At 39.5% G+C, this 18,164-nt stretch overlaps 1 protein-coding gene across 2 annotated transcripts in view; it reads left to right on the top strand.

Annotated features, from left to right (window-relative positions):
• LOC136872637 (zygotic gap protein knirps) overlaps positions 1-17,874 on the top strand; it is a 135,269-nt gene extending 117,395 nt beyond the window's left edge. For both annotated transcript variants that reach the window (XM_067146446.2, XM_067146445.2), the window contains one exon: positions 16,468-17,874. In XM_067146446.2, the coding sequence (XP_067002547.2) occupies positions 16,468-17,514 (1,047 nt within the window). In that variant the 3' untranslated portion in view covers positions 17,515-17,874. The remainder of the gene's footprint in view (positions 1-16,467) is intronic.
• Positions 17,875-18,164: the final 290 nt, after the last annotated feature.

Genomic DNA, 18,164 nt, shown 5'->3' with positions numbered 1-18,164 from the left:
TAACCTTTCCTTAAATTATTGCAAAGTATTTGGAAATTTATTGAATATCTTCTTTGATAAATTATTCCAATCCCTAACTCCCCCAACTATAAAATAATTTTTGCCCCAATTTGTTCTCTTAAATTCTTACCTTATCTTCATATTGTAATCTTTCCTACTCTTAAAAACACCACTCAGACTTATTCGTCTACTAATGTCATTCCACGCCATCTCTCCACTGACAGCTCGGAACATACCACTTAGTCGAGCAGTTACGCACCAAGTGGCTCAGACGGTTGAAGCGCTGGCCTACTCACCCGAACTTCGCAGGTTCGATCCTGGTTCAGTTCGGTGGTATTAGAAGGTGCTCAAATACGTCAGCCTTATGTCAGTAGATTTACTGGCACATAAAAGAACTCCTGTGGGACTAAATTCCGCCACCTCGGCGTCTCCGAAACCGTTAAAGTAGTTAGCGGGACGTAAAGCCAATAACACTATTATTATTATTTTTATTATTTTACTATCGATACGGGATTCCGTGGCTCACAGAGGGTTAGGAAGCGCCTGGGTTGAATGGCTGGACAAGGAATTACTTAGAACAACTTTTAAGATAACAAATTTCAAAATTTCATTTCTTTCTTTTTTAAAAAAGTGATAGAGAATCTGAAGGAATAACAAGACAATCGAACAGATTATTAATGAGCTCGTTAGCTCTAACAATATAAGGGACTTAGAAGTCCAATCATCAGGTACAAAAACTAGTAATAATTAGCAGGCAATTACTTTACATAGAAAAGAGCCTTATTGCTCTTGGCAGGTACAAAATTTAAGAAGAGCAGGATTTGTTCTCAGAAGTTACATTAATCAAGAATCTGATCTCCACACTACCATAGTTTAGCCTCGTGGAGGCATCATTCTCTTACGGCTCATTAAAATTCCACCTCTCATTGAAGTGTTCATGCACAGTTGCACCAGTGCATTATTATCCATTTCACAATAGTTACTGTTCCCAACTGGAAATAATATGAAGAAAAAATTTACACTCTGAAAAGAATATATAGGGGCATAACAACCCATACTACATCGTCTTAATGAAAAAAAATATGGTTACACATAACTGGCCATAAACAAAAGGCAAGAAGGCAAAACTCTTGCATTCCTTCAAGAAATAGTTAAAATCCTAAGTGGGCTTATGGCCCAAAGATACAGAGGCTACTCCTATACTTTTTCAAAATTTTAATTTCGTGTGGCTATTTCTATCCGAGTGCAGCCCTTGTAAGGCAGACTCTCCGATGAGAGTGGGCGGCATCTGCCATGCGTAGATAACTGCGTGTTATTGTGGTGGAGGATAGTGTTATGTGTGGTGTGTGAGTTGCAGGGATGTTAGGGACAGCACAAACACCCAGTCCCCGGCCACTGGAATTAACCAATGAAGGTTAAAATCCCCGACCCGGCCGGGAATCGAACCCGGGACCCTTTGAACCGAAGGCCAGTACGCTGACCATTCAGCCAACGAGTCGGACTGCTCCTATACTGCACCGGGGTGACTAAGTGAGAAACATTAATGCCAAAAGAATTTACACAATTTAGAGGTTTTGAAAATTTTAGTCACCCCATGTAAGGTAGAATGGGGTACGGTAGAAGGTCAACACTCTTCGTTCCCTTATCCCAGCGGGGAATAGAACAGAGTCCACAGACTTGCCGAAATTCTACATTTCGACCACCAGTTTTTACAAAATTACATTAAAAGCAAGAGACTGAAACCTTCCCCTCAAGCTATCCGCAGGGTCTATCACATATCTAAGTAAATTCTGCCATTACCTTATACCGCTGGATCTGCCTCACGCCAGGCTCGCCTCTGCTCCCCTTCAGATACGACGCTCTCCCAAGTACTGGGAAAATTCAGACAGTACGGCCCTAAGGCTTTTATGATACCAAAACTCTTTAGTGATAGGCTGAATTCCTATACACGTCCCTGATTTTAATTAGCAGCGAAAATATTTCCAAGTTTTTCATAGGTTGATTACAATCGAGGAGAAAGCAGCTGAAGTGTTGACAACTTCGGATCATTAGAAAAAGGATAATCCTCAAAACCATGTTGATAAACATCAAAACTAACATTTCTTTATGAAATAATTAGAGTTTAGCCCGCTAGAAGGGAAAATAAACCGATGGTAGAGACATGTAGCACAAAGTTACCTGTAGTTCACAAGTTCAAGTATATATATATATACTAGCAATTGTACCCGTGCTTCGCTACGGTATTCCAGATTGTATACGGAAATCGAAGTAAATTACTGTACATGAAGTGAATAATAATTTTTAAATTGCATGTAAATTGGCGTTATCCGAGAAAAAGCATAAGGAGGTCCGCAGACGATGTTTCCAATGTAAAGTGCGAGTTGTGGAGTTGTGATGATAACGACAGGTGCACTTGTCTACCACAATTCATTATGTTTTAGAAACGTTGAATAGGGTGAAATTGGTGCAAGATTTTCACACAGTGCATTACTTTTCAGATACTTATGCGACAGCTTCAAACATAGAATTTGGCTCACATATGGCTACTGGATGGGCCAATATTCGTGTAGAATTTGATGATCCTATGTTTCCTACAAGTGAATCAAGACATCATTGTACGTGTACAAAGTGCAAAATTTAGGTAAATCCAGAAATAGAGAAAAAATTAATGTATAAGGGATAGAGATACGACAAAAGGTCCTAGGACCGAAGTTGTAGTTCACTCTAAACTGAACGGAGATTGTGCCATCCGTTTCGTGATACGACTTACCGTTTAGCCACGAAATACATCGAAAGGAAGGACTGCACCGTCATTAAAATTGCCTCCATATTTCGATATTTTTTCGCGGGTAAAAAATAAAATTTTTAAACATCTCGTAAATTTTCCGTCGGTTACATGCTAAAAGCTATAATTTTGCCACATTTCAACTTTCTAACTTGTCTGGGAGATTGTGCTGCTATCTTGATATGGGGGAGTGGGTTAAAAATCAGAACTTTAAGGAAGCTTTTAAGCCCATAAAACCTGTAGGTTCTGGATAAATATCACCGACTGTGTTCTTATGCAGGTTTGAAACTCCCAGCATGTACCCCTCAGAGAATTATGAGAATTTGAGATTTTTCTAGGGATCCTGAAGTCATCAGGTTGTCTGGTACCAAGTTTTAAATTTCTAAGATGCCTAGAATGGTCTCACTAATTTACGTCTGGTTTCATTTTTATGCCTTAATTTATGTATATATATAGTACAGTATATATAGATCGCGCCAAACAGACTTCCATTTATTAGTGTGGATAATATTTTACCCGCTTCCCTAGTGCTTCTAGGGGCGTCTTACTCCCACAGTACGTTTTCCAGGTAGTAAGTCATACTTGAAAGTCATACTGGAACATACACACGTCCATTATCTCGGTCATTTCTAACAATTTATTTTTTCGCCCTTTCTCACCCCCTATGCCAATGGGGGCTGAAGTTAGACTTTAAACATCCGGAATGTTATTATTCATCTCAACGACCCGGAAAACTATGGATTCGGCAGTATATTCGATTACTATTATATCTCACTCCCCCTTCCCCTACCCTAAAGGGGGCTAAACTTTGAGTTTAAAAAAATCGGAATGTTACTATTCATCTCAGCGACTATGTATTCGACACTATTATTTCTATATATCATCATTATTCCTATATATAACTCTCCCAACGCCCCCCACCACGAAGGGGGCTGAACTTGGACTTTAAAAAATTCCGGAGTGTCACTGTTCATCTCAGCGACCCCGAAAAGTATGGATTCGACACTATTTTCGATGATTTTTATATCTCAGCCCCTCGCCTCCCCCCTGCACCTAAGGGTTCCTGGGTTGTCTTACCCCCACGTGGTTTGTCTCCTAATACTAAAAATCCGGAGTGTACAATTCACCTCGGCGACCCCGAAAACTATGTATTCGACACTATTTTCGTTTAATTTTATATATCACTCCCCCTCGCCCCCCCCAAAGGGGGTTGAACTTGAACTTTCAAAAAAATTCCAGAGTGTCAATATTCATCTCAGCGACCCCAAAAAGTATGGATTCGACAGTATTTTCGTTAATTTGTTTATCTGACCCCCCTCGCCCCCCGCCCCTAAGGGTTCCTGGGCTTTCTTACCCCCACGTTGTTTGTCTCCTGATACTAAAAATCCAGAGTATACAATTCACTTCGGCGACCCCCGAAAACTATGTATTCGACATTATTTTCGTTTAATTTTATATATTACTCCCCCTCGCCCCCATGCGAAAGGGAGCTGAACTTGGACTTTAGAAAATTCCGGAGTTTCACTGTTCATCTCAGCGACCCCGAAAAGTATGGATTCGACACTATTTTCGATGATTTTTATATCTCAGCCCCTCGCTCCCTCCTGCCCCTAAGGGTTCCTGGGCTGTCTTACCCCCACGTGGTTTGTCTCCTTATACTAAAAATCCGGAGTGTACAATTCTCCTCGGCGACCCCGAAAACTATGGATTCGACACTATTTTCGTTTAATTTTATATATCACTCCCCCTCTCCCCCACCCCAAAGGGGGTTGAACTTTAAAGAAAATTCCGGAGTGTCAATATTCAACATAGCGACCCCAAAAAGTATGGATTCGACAGTATTTTCGTTAATATGTTTATCTGACCCCCCTCACCCCCCCGCCCCTAAGGGTTCCTGGGCTTTCATACCTCCACGTTGTTTGTCTCCTGATACTAAAAATCCAGAGTATACAATTCACTTCGGCGACCCCGGAAAACTATGTATTCGACATTATTTTCGTTTAATTTTATATATCACTCCCCCCCGCCCCCATGCGAAAGGGAGCTGAACTTGGACTTAAAAAATTTCGGAGTGTCACTGTTCATATCAGCGACCCCGAAAAGTATGGATTCGACAGTATTTTCGTTAATTTGTTTATCTGACCCCCCTCGCCCCTCGCCCCTAAGGGTTCCTGGGCTTTCATACCCCCACGTTGTTTGTCTCCTGATACTAAAAATCCAGAGTATACAATTCACTTCGGCGACCCCGGAAAACTATGTATTCGACACTATTTTCGTTTAATTTTATATATCACTTCCCCTCGCCCCCACCCCAAAGGGGGTTGAACTTGAACTTTAAAGAAAATTCCGGAGTGTCAATATTCAACATAGCGACCCCAAAAAGTATGGATTCGACAGTATTTTCGTTAATATGTTTATCTGACCCCCCTCACCCCCCCGCCCCTAAGGGTTCCTGGGCTTTCATACCTCCACGTTGTTTGTCTCCTGATACTAAAAATCCAGAGTATACAATTCACTTCGGCGACCCCGGAAAACTATGTATTCGACATTATTTTCGTTTAATTTTATATATCACTCCCCCCCGCCCCCATGCGAAAGGGAGCTGAACTTGGACTTAAAAAATTTCGGAGTGTCACTGTTCATATCAGCGACCCCGAAAAGTATGGATTCGACAGTATTTTCGTTAATTTGTTTATCTGACCCCCCTCGCCCCTCGCCCCTAAGTGTTCCTGGGCTTTCATACCCCCACGTTGTTTGTCTCCTGATACTAAAAATCCAGAGTATATTATTCACTTCGGCGACCCCGAAAAACTATGTATTCGACACTATTTTCGTTTAATTTTATATATCACTCCCCCTCGCCCCCACCCCAAAGGGGGTTGAACTTGAACTTAAAAAAACATTCCGGAGTGTCAATATTCATCTCAGCGACCCCAAAAAGTATGGATTCGGCAGTATTTTCGTTAATTTGTTTATCTGACCCCCTCGCCCCCCCGCCCCTAAGGGTTCCTGGGCTTTCATACCCCCACATTGTTTGTCTCCTGATACTAAAAATCCAGAGTATACAATTCACTTAGGCGACCCCCGAAAACTATGTATTCGACACTATTTTCGTTTAATTTTATATATCACTCACCGCCCCCCGCCCCCATGCGAAAGGGAGCTGAACTTTGACATTTGAAAAATGGGGAGTGTCATTGTTCATCTCAGCGACCCCGAAAACTGTGGATTCGGCACTTTTTTCGATTATTTTTATACCTTGCCCCCCCTGACCCCCACCCCTAAGGGAGCTACGGATGCCTTACCCCCACAGTGCTCGTCTCCAGATAAAAAGTCATAAGTGTACCAAGTTTGGATGAAATTGCTCCAGTGGTTTAGGAGGAGATGTGTCATTTACACACACACACACACACACACACACACACACACACACATGCATACATCCATTTTTATGTTTAGTAAGAAGAAGAAGAAGTTTATGCTTGCTTTATTATTACACAGAGATATTTTATTTTGAACACTGCAGAGATCTAAATTTAAACTGTATATCCGAAGAAATTATTCGAATCCGAGGAATGAATATTACTTCGCTCGCGGCATGCCCAATCATGAGAATGGCTTCAATAATATTAGTCATCAGTTTCAGAGTCGTGTTCATTGCAGAGGGCAGGATTCTTATTCTTAAGAAGGATAATTGGTGCCACAATCGTCCGCTCTAATATGTTCGAGGGTACTCCAGGTGACTCCAAGTCTTTCGAAGCTCTGACGTGTAGTCGATTGACTTGTAAATGTGTAGAACATCGGGTAATTCTTATAAAAGTTGCTTGTTGAAAGAAATGAATGGCATGATATATGATAGCAAGAATGAAGAGGATGAAACCCGGCGCCGGTACATATGCCACTCCTCTCGAATAGCTCAAGACTTAACGTCCCGATCCGACGGACGAATCATCATCAACACCGTCATATGCCCTCACACCATATAAGACCAAAAACAGCTTCCTACGTCCTGGACGTAAAATGGCTCCTTGAATATTGTGTTCTCTACCTATCTCTATGTACGTTGCCTAGCGACAGCGACTCTATGCATTTAATCTTGGTGACAGCACGTTGGATTGTCATACCCCAATGCACGCTTTCCGATGGTTTTTCGTTCATAACTTAACAACGAAGGCGAAAATGAAAATTCCGGCTTCGAGGTGCATTCGGACCCCTTTCCATCTACCTATGTTCAAAATTTCAGATCTCTACGTGCTGTAGATTTTGCTGGGCATCGCGCACAGACAGACAGACAAACACTTCCTTTTATAATATTATATACTAGCGAATGTACCCGTGCTTCGCTACGGTATTCTACATTGTATTCGGTTATCGAAGTAAATAGTGTACATGCAGTAAATAAGATTGTTTTAAAATTGCATGTCTCTTAGCGTTATCCGAGAAAGAGCATGGGGAGTTCCCCGTACGTTGTTTCCAATGTAAAGTGTTTGTTACGGATTTGTGATATAGCGGCAGACTCACTTGCCTACTGCCATTCACAATCGAGTTGGGATGATTACGTAATAATTGCAGGCCCCATTGCCTACTACGCGGACAAAATCGATTTGGGGAGTTTTCGTTAATATGGCAGCCCCCTTCCTACTTCCAGACAGATTTCAGTTGAGGAGTTTTTATTATAATGGCAGGCAATTACCCTACTATCACTCGAAATTGAGTTGTGCAGTTATCATTATAATGCCAGGCCCATTTTCCTACTGCCAGCCAGCTTACTGCCAGTCACACCAAGTTGGTGAGTTTCGATCAAAATAGCAGGCCACTATGCCTAATGCCAGTCACATTTTAGATGAGGACATTTCTTTATAATGATAGGCACGCTTGCCTACTGCCAAACACAATCGGGTAGGGGAGTTTTAAACAAAACTGCATGCTCACTTGCCTTCTGCAAGTCGAATCGAGAAGGGAACTATTCATTATAATTGTAGGCTTTCCTTACTAATGACAGTTACACAGGAGTTGGAGAAGGAACCCTTTCCTACTGCCAGTCAAAGTCGGTGTGGGGAGTACTTATTACAATAGCAGACCCACCCTTTCTCGATCGCTAAAAATCGACATCAGTGAATATATATAGATCGACATACGAAAGTATATGCGTATTTACAATATTGAAGACCTTCATTTACAGATTAACTGCTACTAAACGTACGTCATATCGACAAAGGATTATACCATAAGACACGCCGGATTTAGTGGCCTAAATGGCTGGTCCTATGATATGTCATCTATTCTTGGGTCAGATTGAATTAGAAACGTGGAACAGGGTAAAAGTTTTGTAAGATTATCTCACATTACATTACTTTTCGGATACATACATAGCATTTGGCTCACATATGGCTACTGGGTGGGCCAATTTTCGTGAAGAGTTTAATGATTCTGTATTTCCTATAAGTAATTGAAAGTATGAATTATGCATGTGAAAATTCCAAATTGACTTAACATCGATTAAAGAGAAAAATCAAACGTAAAAGGGATACAGATACGGCAAAAAGTCATAAGACCACGGTTGTAGATCATTCCAAATTGAACGGAGATTGTGCAATCCGTTATAGGATAGGAATTTCCGAAGGTCTGCACCATCATTAAAATTGCCTGCGTATTTCGATATTCTTCGGGGATTCAAAGTGAAAAATTTAATGATCTAGGAAGTTTTCCGTTCGTTACAGGCTTAAACGTATAATTTTGTCAAATTTCAATTATCTTCTTTTTCTTCTGGCAGATTATGGCGCAATTTGGATTTTGGGCGAGGCGGGTAAAAATTAGTACTTTCAGGAAACTAAACCAAAAATTATGGAGATGGTCATTATTACCCCTTAAACGGAAAGCTGTACGAAAATTTCGCCAAAATAGTCAGTGTAGAGGCACACAGTCGTTACGATTTGATTTATATAGATAAGGAATCTGCTCCATGTAAAACACCTTTTGGGCTATGTCCGCTGGACTTAACCTGCAAAAGTGACCATTCATGATATCTCCCTTAGTAATCCTCCTGACGAAAGAATGCACATGAAAAAAAGGTTTAGAGGTGGAATTCCATCACGTTTGGTCGATTTCCAGTCAGGTTGGTCTTGTTCTGTATATGTTGTGGAAGAGTAAAATCACCATTTCGGTTCCCTATAAACCGCCAGTCCATTCCGGAACATGAAATGTTATTTACGTTTAAAACCTACCTTTGGACAGGTGGATGCTAAATATAAATTTTGGTTCGAATATCTTCAGTAGTTTTCAAATTGTAAGGAGTACGCTTTACACGCACCCGCTCGGGAGTTAAGTCCGATGGGACTTGTACAGAAAAACGGTCCGTTAATGATATCTCCCTTATTAATCCTCGTATCGAAATGATGCACATGAGAAAAAAGGTTTAGAAATTATTATCTACCAAGGTAGGTAGATTTCCATTAAGTTTGGTTGTGTATATTTTGTGGAAGTGCAAAATCACTGTTTCGGTTTCGTATAAACCCCCAGTCAGTTCAGGGATTTAGAAACAATATTTGCCCAAAACCTATCAAGGACAGGTGTATTCTAAATATGAGTCTTGGTGGAAATACATCCAGTAGTTTGTAGCACTCGCGTACATACGGCGTAATTAAGGAAGAAATAATACCGTTAAGAAAGTTGAAAGTAATAGAAAATGGATTATAACTGCGGACAGCCGGATAACGACAAATATGTAAATGCCAAGTGAATGTATTGGAAAATCAAATGCCCCTCAATAAATTATGCTAGTGTGAGTAATGGATATAATAAAGTGGTAACAGAGGAGAAATTTAGGTCAGTGATTCTTAGGTAAACAAATAATAAGAAGATGACTAATGGTGTTATTACTTAATCTATTCGAGGGCGGTTATAATATCCAACGATATTCCGCCAATATCCCGCAGATAGGCCGATTGACGCCTCTCTTGCCTTCTACCCAAGGAACAACCACGAATTTAAAAGCATGATGAGGAAAATGGCAATACGTTACTTCCCTGCTGGCATGCAGTCAGAGACGTTGCCATGGTAACCTGTAGTTTCGTTGTCGGTCTGTCGGTCACTCAATGCAGAGCATGATACCAGCGGAAAATTGTAAATTTCTCCGTCATGTGAAGAGTAAGGTAAATTATGAACATAACGAAAGTTGTTTATAATGAAGAGACGTTTCACGTACGGTAAACGAAGTTTACAGAAAATCAATAGTATAAGAGAAAATGGAGGAAACCCATTCTGGTTTTCCTATAAACCACCCGTCTATTCGAAGATTGTAAAATAATATGCATATAGAAACCTTCCCCGAGATGAGTATTCTCTAAATATGAAGTTTGGTTGAGATCTATCCAGCCGTTTCGAAGTGATGGTGGAAAAACCATTCAGGTTTTCCTATAAACCCCCGTCTATTGAAAGATTTTAAAATGATATGCATATCGAAACCTTCCCCGGGATGAGTATACTCTAAATATGAAGTTTGGTTGAGATCTATCCAGCCGTTTCGAAGTGATGGTGGAAAAACCATTCTGGTTTTCCTATAAACTCCCGGTCTATTCAAAGATTTTAAAATAATATGCATATCGAAACCTTCCCCGAGATGAGTATACTCTAGATATGAAGTTTAGTTGAGATCTATCCAGCCGTTTCAACGTGATGGTGGAAAAACCATTCTGGTTTTCCTATAAACCCCCCGAGTATTGAAAGATTTTAAAATGATATGCATATCGAAACCATCCCCGGGATGAGTTTACTCTAAATATGAAGTTTGGTTGAGATCTATCCAGCCGTTTCGACGTGATGGTGGAACAGACAAACAAACAGACAGACAAACAGACAAACAGACAAACAGACAAACAGACAAACAAACAGACACGAAACGTAAAAACCACCGATTCGGTCTTGAGTTGACCTAAAACGGATAAATATCTGAAAAATTGGCAAAACAAAAGAAATTACAGACAGCGGACCCCCTACAATTTTATTTATATAGATATATAATATGGCCTTAGAGAAGGCTCGCAGTTTAACTAGCCGGAGAAGGTGTAGCCCTGGTACAATTATTATTATTATTATTATTATTATTATTATTATTATTATTATTATTATTATTATTATTATTATTATTATTATTATTATATTTTCGTTTACGGCCATTAGGGACCACGTTAGGTTTCTGGAAGCCTTCTTCACAGTCCAAAACTTTAGCTCCTTTCTCTGGCAGCCTGTCTTCTTTCTTTCGTTCACCCACGGTTAAGTTTTGGTTCGTCATGGAATCCCTGGAATTTGTCGATCACTGACCTAAACTTTTCTCGGTTTGAGATGTCTTCTGAATTTAGTTCCACCTGTTTGAGATCCTTTCTCACCTCCCTGAACCATTTGTCCGACGCTTTAGGTCTGCTGTCCAGCATTGTGAAAATCCTTTCCGTTAGTCTCTTCTCATCCATTCTATTATTATTATTATTATTATTATTATTATTATTATTATTATTATTATTATTATTATTATTATTATTATTATTATTGTTACCATGGTTTGATGGATCAGCAGAGGTGAAAGAAGGTGCCGGGATGAATGGGTCAAACTACCAAATCAAAGTTAATTTAAAACTTTAACAAAGGTTATATTTTTTCAGTTCCAACAATTAATAACAACAAAAATCTAACAACTTTTGACTAGGTGAAGAAACAAGACTAAGAAGGATCCAAGATTTCAGAATTATAACACTCTTGGGCTACAAGCCCCTAGCTTTACAAGTTTGAGCTCCTAGCTCAGCATTACCAAACACTAATTTGTTCAAAGGGCAGAAATCCCCTAAAACATGGAGCACCAGCTCCGTAATTCACAATGTCAAGCCTCCTAGAGGCAGTTATACAATACTTGAAAAGAGCTGACACACACTCAGTTTTTGAAGCCCATTCAAGGCAATATCAGACCTTACAACAACTTGCTATCAAGGCACAGTTTACAAAAATGACACAGGGGTATCTCGTACCAAACCTACAGGGCCTTCGTGTAAAAGAAATAACAGTTAAGTAAATGGCCCAAGCACAAAATGAAAGGAGACGAATACTTGCACTCCTCTATGCAGCTTCTTGAAACCTAACAGGCACTAGGCCGATGAAGCAGGGGCTATTCCCAAACTATGGAGGTGACCCGTATAAGAAAGAAATTTAAAACATTAAGGAAGGGAAGAAAATCAGTTACCAAAACGTAGTCACCTCAAGCCCAAAATGAAGGGGAGCTCGAGAGGGTAAATCACTCTCTATCCCCGAGTTACAGTTACAGATTTTATGAAGTTTTTACCTAAACCGGCAGAGAATTACATGTTTAGAAAGATAGGTTACATCGTAAAGTTTGCAAGGAAAAATATATTAGTTCATTTTTTGTGTGTTTTTCGCATGGAGATGTTAAGTGGTCATAATCACTAAGTGAGATTAAATATATCTTAAAAGCTTACAGACAGATTGCTCTCGTACAAAGTTTGAAATTCACACTCATATTCTAATAATTTTGAATGCCAACTAATTCAATATATTTATTCAAATAAGAAAGTAGAATTTTTCTAATCTTTTCGCAGTCACATGTTTCTTTCGGTTCGATGTGTAAACTCAGGAAGTTGTAGTCCACGATTACCTAAATCTCAAGCATCAATAGAAGATGCGAGTAAATGAACGAGTTCGCGACATGTTCTCTGCTTTCTACCTTTGGTGTGACGTCTTGCGACTGCTGAAGCTCCAGAGTTACCAAATTTTTGATGCGACGTATGCCGATTACTAGAAGGTAACTTATTACAATTTTCTTTTTACTCCTCCGGATAGTGGGTTCAAACTCGGCAGAGGTAGTCGATTTTTGAAGGGCGCAAAAAAGTCCAATCGACCCTCCATGTTGTGCCGTGTCGACATGTAAAATAATTTGTCGACACGTTTAGTGTGTACTCGTCAAAATAAGGAACTTGCGAGTCAACATTACTTTGTGAAAAGTAACGATTGCAAGTGAAAATGACTAAAAAAGTATTATTTACAAATGATTGGCTTACTTTACGCAATCACTTCCTAACTCTGATCATTGGCAGCTTTGTGGGACGTCCATTAATAAAGTGCTCCCGGTGCGTCGGGAAGCTCCTAATTTAATTGCCGATGGTACAAGTGAAATTTATGGTTATGTAGGCTTAATAGTCGAATAAAAATGACTAACTGATATTAGTCTGGTGAACATGCGCCTGATACCAATATGAGGAGCATTTTATACAGCGTCTTTATTACAACAGCGTCCCTAGTAGGAGGTTTTCATCCATGTGCCCGTAACTATGATCATAATATCAAGTCACGTAAAATTTCAAGCTTAAAAAACGTCATTCATAGCTCCTTCTCTCATGATATCGCTTGTCATACATGCATTGTGACTGCGACGACTTTTGCCATATTTCTCCATGGATTAACACATCAACCAGCTCGTCACTGGATATATCACAGGTCTAGATTAAGTAATTTTAATTATGTTCACTTCCTCAAGACGAGTGAATGAACAAGCTGTATGTCGTGACCTTTTTTTTTCACACATCCAGAGTTCAGGTACATACATGTTAAAACACTGAGTTATCGTTTCAGAGAAGACGCTCTGCCATCCATAAGTATTTATACTTTCAACAATATGCCCAGAATAGGATTTCACATGGACACATTTTTAATTCTCAAAGATGACAGGTACCTTATCGATTCATCCGCACAATGGCATATTCCCTACCCACAGGAAACGTCCCCGTATTTCATGTCTCTTCCTCCACGACATTTAATTTCCAAGCCATATATCTGATTCATGTTTTTCAACGTTTTTTCAGCATTCTACCGACACACATCAGTTTACATAACTTACTAAACTAGTTCGCATTAAATGAACATTTTTTACATCGTTATGCCCTACTTAGGAGCACGGTTGAACTTGCTTAGCTGATGTGTTGGCCTTCTTTTCCTCCCAAAATCTCTTCATCCTCTCGCTGAGCTTCTTCCTTCGTTTTTCTGTCCAAGTTATAGTAGCTCTGGTGTTGGGTTTGTCTTCAAAGTGGTGATTGTCGATTTTGGTTCTGAATTTACACCTGTCCTGTACAATGTCTTCTGAGATGTTGATTTCCTGGAGATCTGTTTCATTTTCACGAAGCCAGCTGTTCTTGGTTTTTAATGAAAGGGCCAGGTTGACAATTCTTTTAGTTAGCCTGTTAGTGTTCATTCTGATAATGTGTCCATAAAATTTCAATCGTCTTTTCCGAAAAGTGTAAGAATTGTTTTCAGAATGACAATATATCTCCTGGGATGATTTTTTCTCCATATTCCATCTATACAAACTGGGTCAAAAAGTTTTCTTAAAATTTTCCATTCTTGTTTTTCAATGTCTTTGGTTAAAGATCCGCCACCAATGATTAAGGTTTCTGAACAATATTTTTAAGTGTTGTGTTCTGAACAACTCTGAACACTCTTCACCATTTTAATTGACGTATTCGACTACCCGAATTATTTTAATGCGTTGTTTTGTCCTTGTCCTTGTTTGCTTTTTCTCAAAGACTTCTGTGCGGCTGATGATGTCTACAAGTTAGACGAAACATGTCCCGTCATTTTAAAAATGATATGTAAATAATTATATAATAAAGAATCTTGGTATTGTAAAGGTGGAATATTTGATTCAAACTTCAAAGTAAACAGTACGTTTGTGAAATGGTTCTTTCATCTCGGTGTGAAGATTTTGTATAGTCATTTTTTCTGTGCAAGTTCGGCTCGTTCTACTTTGCTGAGATATTGGTAGCAAGCAGAGAAATATCGACCTTGAGGACTGTGACTGTTGAATGGGTTGCGTATCTCTGTGAAGTTTAAGGGGCTGATGGACCACTCTGTTTACATCGACAGAAGGCCAAGTATGCATTTTCTGTCTCCTGGAATAGAATTTACTTCTTAAAAATCATTTTCTAACATACAATACATTGTATTACTGGCATCTATTGATTTATTCTTCCTTTTAAATTAATTTGAGTCCACTTTCGGAATTCGTTTCACAGCGATGGGAATTAATTACCCGGGTGCTTATCCCTAATTGAGTTTCATATTTCTCCTTGGAACTGGCTATTCCCCTGAATTCATTTAGCCCTTTCGGTATTTACGTCACCCTTTTAGGTAATTAATACATCCATTTTAGGATTCATTTTATTTCATATAATTGATATAAATGCCCTCCAATTATCTTTCTTCCCTTTTCGGATTCATCTGCATCTTTTATAGTAATCAATTAAACCTCTAAAATTTACTATGATCAAGCTCGATAGCTGCATTCGCTTAAGTGCGGCCAATATCCAGTATTCGAGAGATAGTGGCTTCGAACTCCACTATCGGCAATGCGTTTCTGTGGTTTCCCCTTTTCACACCAGGTAAATGCTAGGGCTGAACCTTATTTAAGGACAAGTTCGCTTCCATCCCACTCATAGCCCTTTGCTGTCGCATCGTCGCCATAATACCTACCTGCTTCGGTGCAAAGAACAGCAATTTGTAATAAGTTAATAATGGAATTTACTATGCATCCAAAATAGTACGCGTCTGGCAACACGCCTGCTTATGTTGGCGGAAAGCTTGCAAAATGATTGAGAGAACAGTATTCTCTCTAAACACTGTCTTACTTATCTGATTAGCTCCCTCTACGGATCAGTGGCAAAGTTTCGGCCTCCGGATAGTGGGTTCAAACTTGGAAGAGGTAATCGATATTTGAAGGGCGAAGAAAAGCAGAAAAGTCCAATCGACACTCCATGTCGTACCGTGTCGACATGTAAAAGATATCTGTCGACACATTTGGTGTTTACTCGGCAAAATTAAATTAAAAGCCATAGATCGCCCAAGAGTATTTTACAGTAATTTACTTTGACATCTGCTAGAGTAAAATGGGACGTCGAAATCGACGTACAGACAGCCAAGATGGCGTCAAATTAAAATGCCTGCACACGCTAGCTTGTACCATATTATTATTATTATTATTATTATTATTATTATTATTATTATTATTATTATTATTATTATTATTAATAATGTGAGTTGTGTCTGTCAGTAGTGTTTGTTAGGAAATAACTCATAATGAGCTAAATTTATAATGTACAACAGAAAGAAATATTAAAAAAGTTTACTATTGTGAACATTCATTGTTTAAGATGTATGTAATATAATTCTGGTGTAACGCTCGGATGTTTATTGAGGCGTCTATAGAATTTGTGTGAGATAGTAAATAAGATTATGTTAACTCATAATGCACTTCAGTGCAAAACTGGAACCTTTATTTTTCTATCTTATTATTTGAAGTGAATACATTTTTCAAATGTAATGTCTAGAGCCTGGAATGTTATGCATTAATAGGTTAGAACGCAAACTTACTGAAGCGAGAAGCAAGTATAGTCTACTTTCACAACGACTATGCTACGCGGTTTGCATGACCATTAGGGGTGCGGCCCATCAGAACCCCTATAATTTATGTTACTCTTTCTACATTATGGGAGAGCGGGTGGCCGACATTTCCTATTAACCAATTTAGTTTGCAATCTAACCTATTACCGCATGAAAATCCGGGCTTTAATAATGGCTTTTAGAACCACATCCTTTGTTTCGCATTATCTAATGTCCAATATCTACTGTTTCAGTCGTTCTTTGGGAGGACATACAGCAACCTGAGTTCCATCTCCGAGTGTAAAAACAACGGCGAGTGTGTTATTAACAAGAAGAATCGCACCTCCTGCAAAGCTTGCAGACTCCGGAAGTGTTTGATGGTGGGTATGTCAAAGAGTGGGTCGCGATATGGTCGCCGCTCCAACTGGTTCAAGATTCACTGCCTTCTACAGGAACAACAGCAACAACAGCATCAGCACCAACAGCACTCACAGCATCAACAGCAAGGCCATGGGTTGCACGAAAAGAGCAAGCCAATCGCACTGTGGGATGGCCAACGCTTCCATGACAAAAGACATCATATGGATATCGACAATAACAATAAAACTGCTAATCCGCTGCTTCCTGTGAGGACTTTACCACCCTCCACGTTGCCTGGTTACACTCCGGACGCTGCTGCCGCTCTCTGGGCAGCAAGGAGCTCATTGTTACCCCTCCAGATGTCTCCGCACCATCATATAAGTCCATCTACTTTACCACCCCTACCAGTACCTTTTCTCACGCCACCGTTTTTACACGGCGGAGGATTTCATCCATACTCAGCTCAAGCTCCAAAAAGTTTCTTACTCCCGTTCGTACAATCACTTCCTCCCCCCAAACATCCAGAGAAAGTGATGACAGCGGCATCGTCATCATCATCATCTTCATCATCATCTTCCTCTTCTTCGCCATCATTACGAGAGCGCAAGGAGGAGGTTATAGATAAACCTGATATTAAATTCAAGCCAGAAGAGGAAAGTGTGTGTTTTGAAAAGCTGAGGAACTTAGGACCAGTGCAGGAACAACCCATTGACCTTTCAGTAAGAGGTAATTCTCATTTCAAAGTGAAAGACAGGAGAAAGAGTTCGGGTAAATCTTCGTCTGGAAATAGTGATAATGAGGAGAATGATGATCTGGAAAGTGATAGGAGTTCTGAAGGAGGTAGTTCAATAGACAGGGGTAATAGACAGGCTTTGGAGGAGTCCTTAGAGGATGAGAGCAAGCATAGGACGACTCCCCTTGACCTCACCACGAGAACATGACATGCGCTTTTGTTGTGTTCTTGCGTAATATGAGCAGGGATATTAAATTCCGTCCGTAGGGATGACTGGCAAGGTATATCCGTCCATATGTATTCTTGAATATTTTGTTGATGGAACGGAACGAGCTTGATAAGTATAGGTATTCCAACGGTACTTAATTATTAAATAAGTGTTTTGGGTTAATTTTTTCCTACTTTACCTTCATGGTCATAAAAATACCAAAATACGGATACATTTTTCGGTACTTACGGTTTTCACTTTCCTAGTCAGATGTGGCGTACACATGTTTTTGAAGGGTGGGGATGAGTAAAATCCAACATTTCATGGAAGCCTTTTGGAGCTGTAAATATTGTCCGTTGGCGCATCTTGATAAATTTGGTTGATCGTATTATTATTATCTGTTTTATTTGCTTACTATTTATCTCATTCTTATCTAGCAATTTTGTCCTCAGTTCATTAAAACTAATAATTTAAAAATATTACACAATGTTTGAAATGGTCATTGGAGGATATCTAATTAATAAGTAAGGAGAACTTGTTCTCGAAATGTCGATGGTGTTGTAATAAACCGTGTTTCTTTCCAAGCATGAAACGATGTTCACATTGACGAAACGTGTCATATTCTTGCATCGATACTACTCTGCATAGCA

The sequence above is a fragment of the Anabrus simplex genome, chromosome 4 (assembly GCF_040414725.1).
Source record: "Anabrus simplex isolate iqAnaSimp1 chromosome 4, ASM4041472v1, whole genome shotgun sequence".
NCBI lineage: Eukaryota > Metazoa > Arthropoda > Insecta > Orthoptera > Tettigoniidae > Anabrus > Anabrus simplex.
The sequence above is the reverse complement of the archived record's forward strand: the minus strand, read 5'-3'. Positions and strand labels throughout refer to the sequence as shown.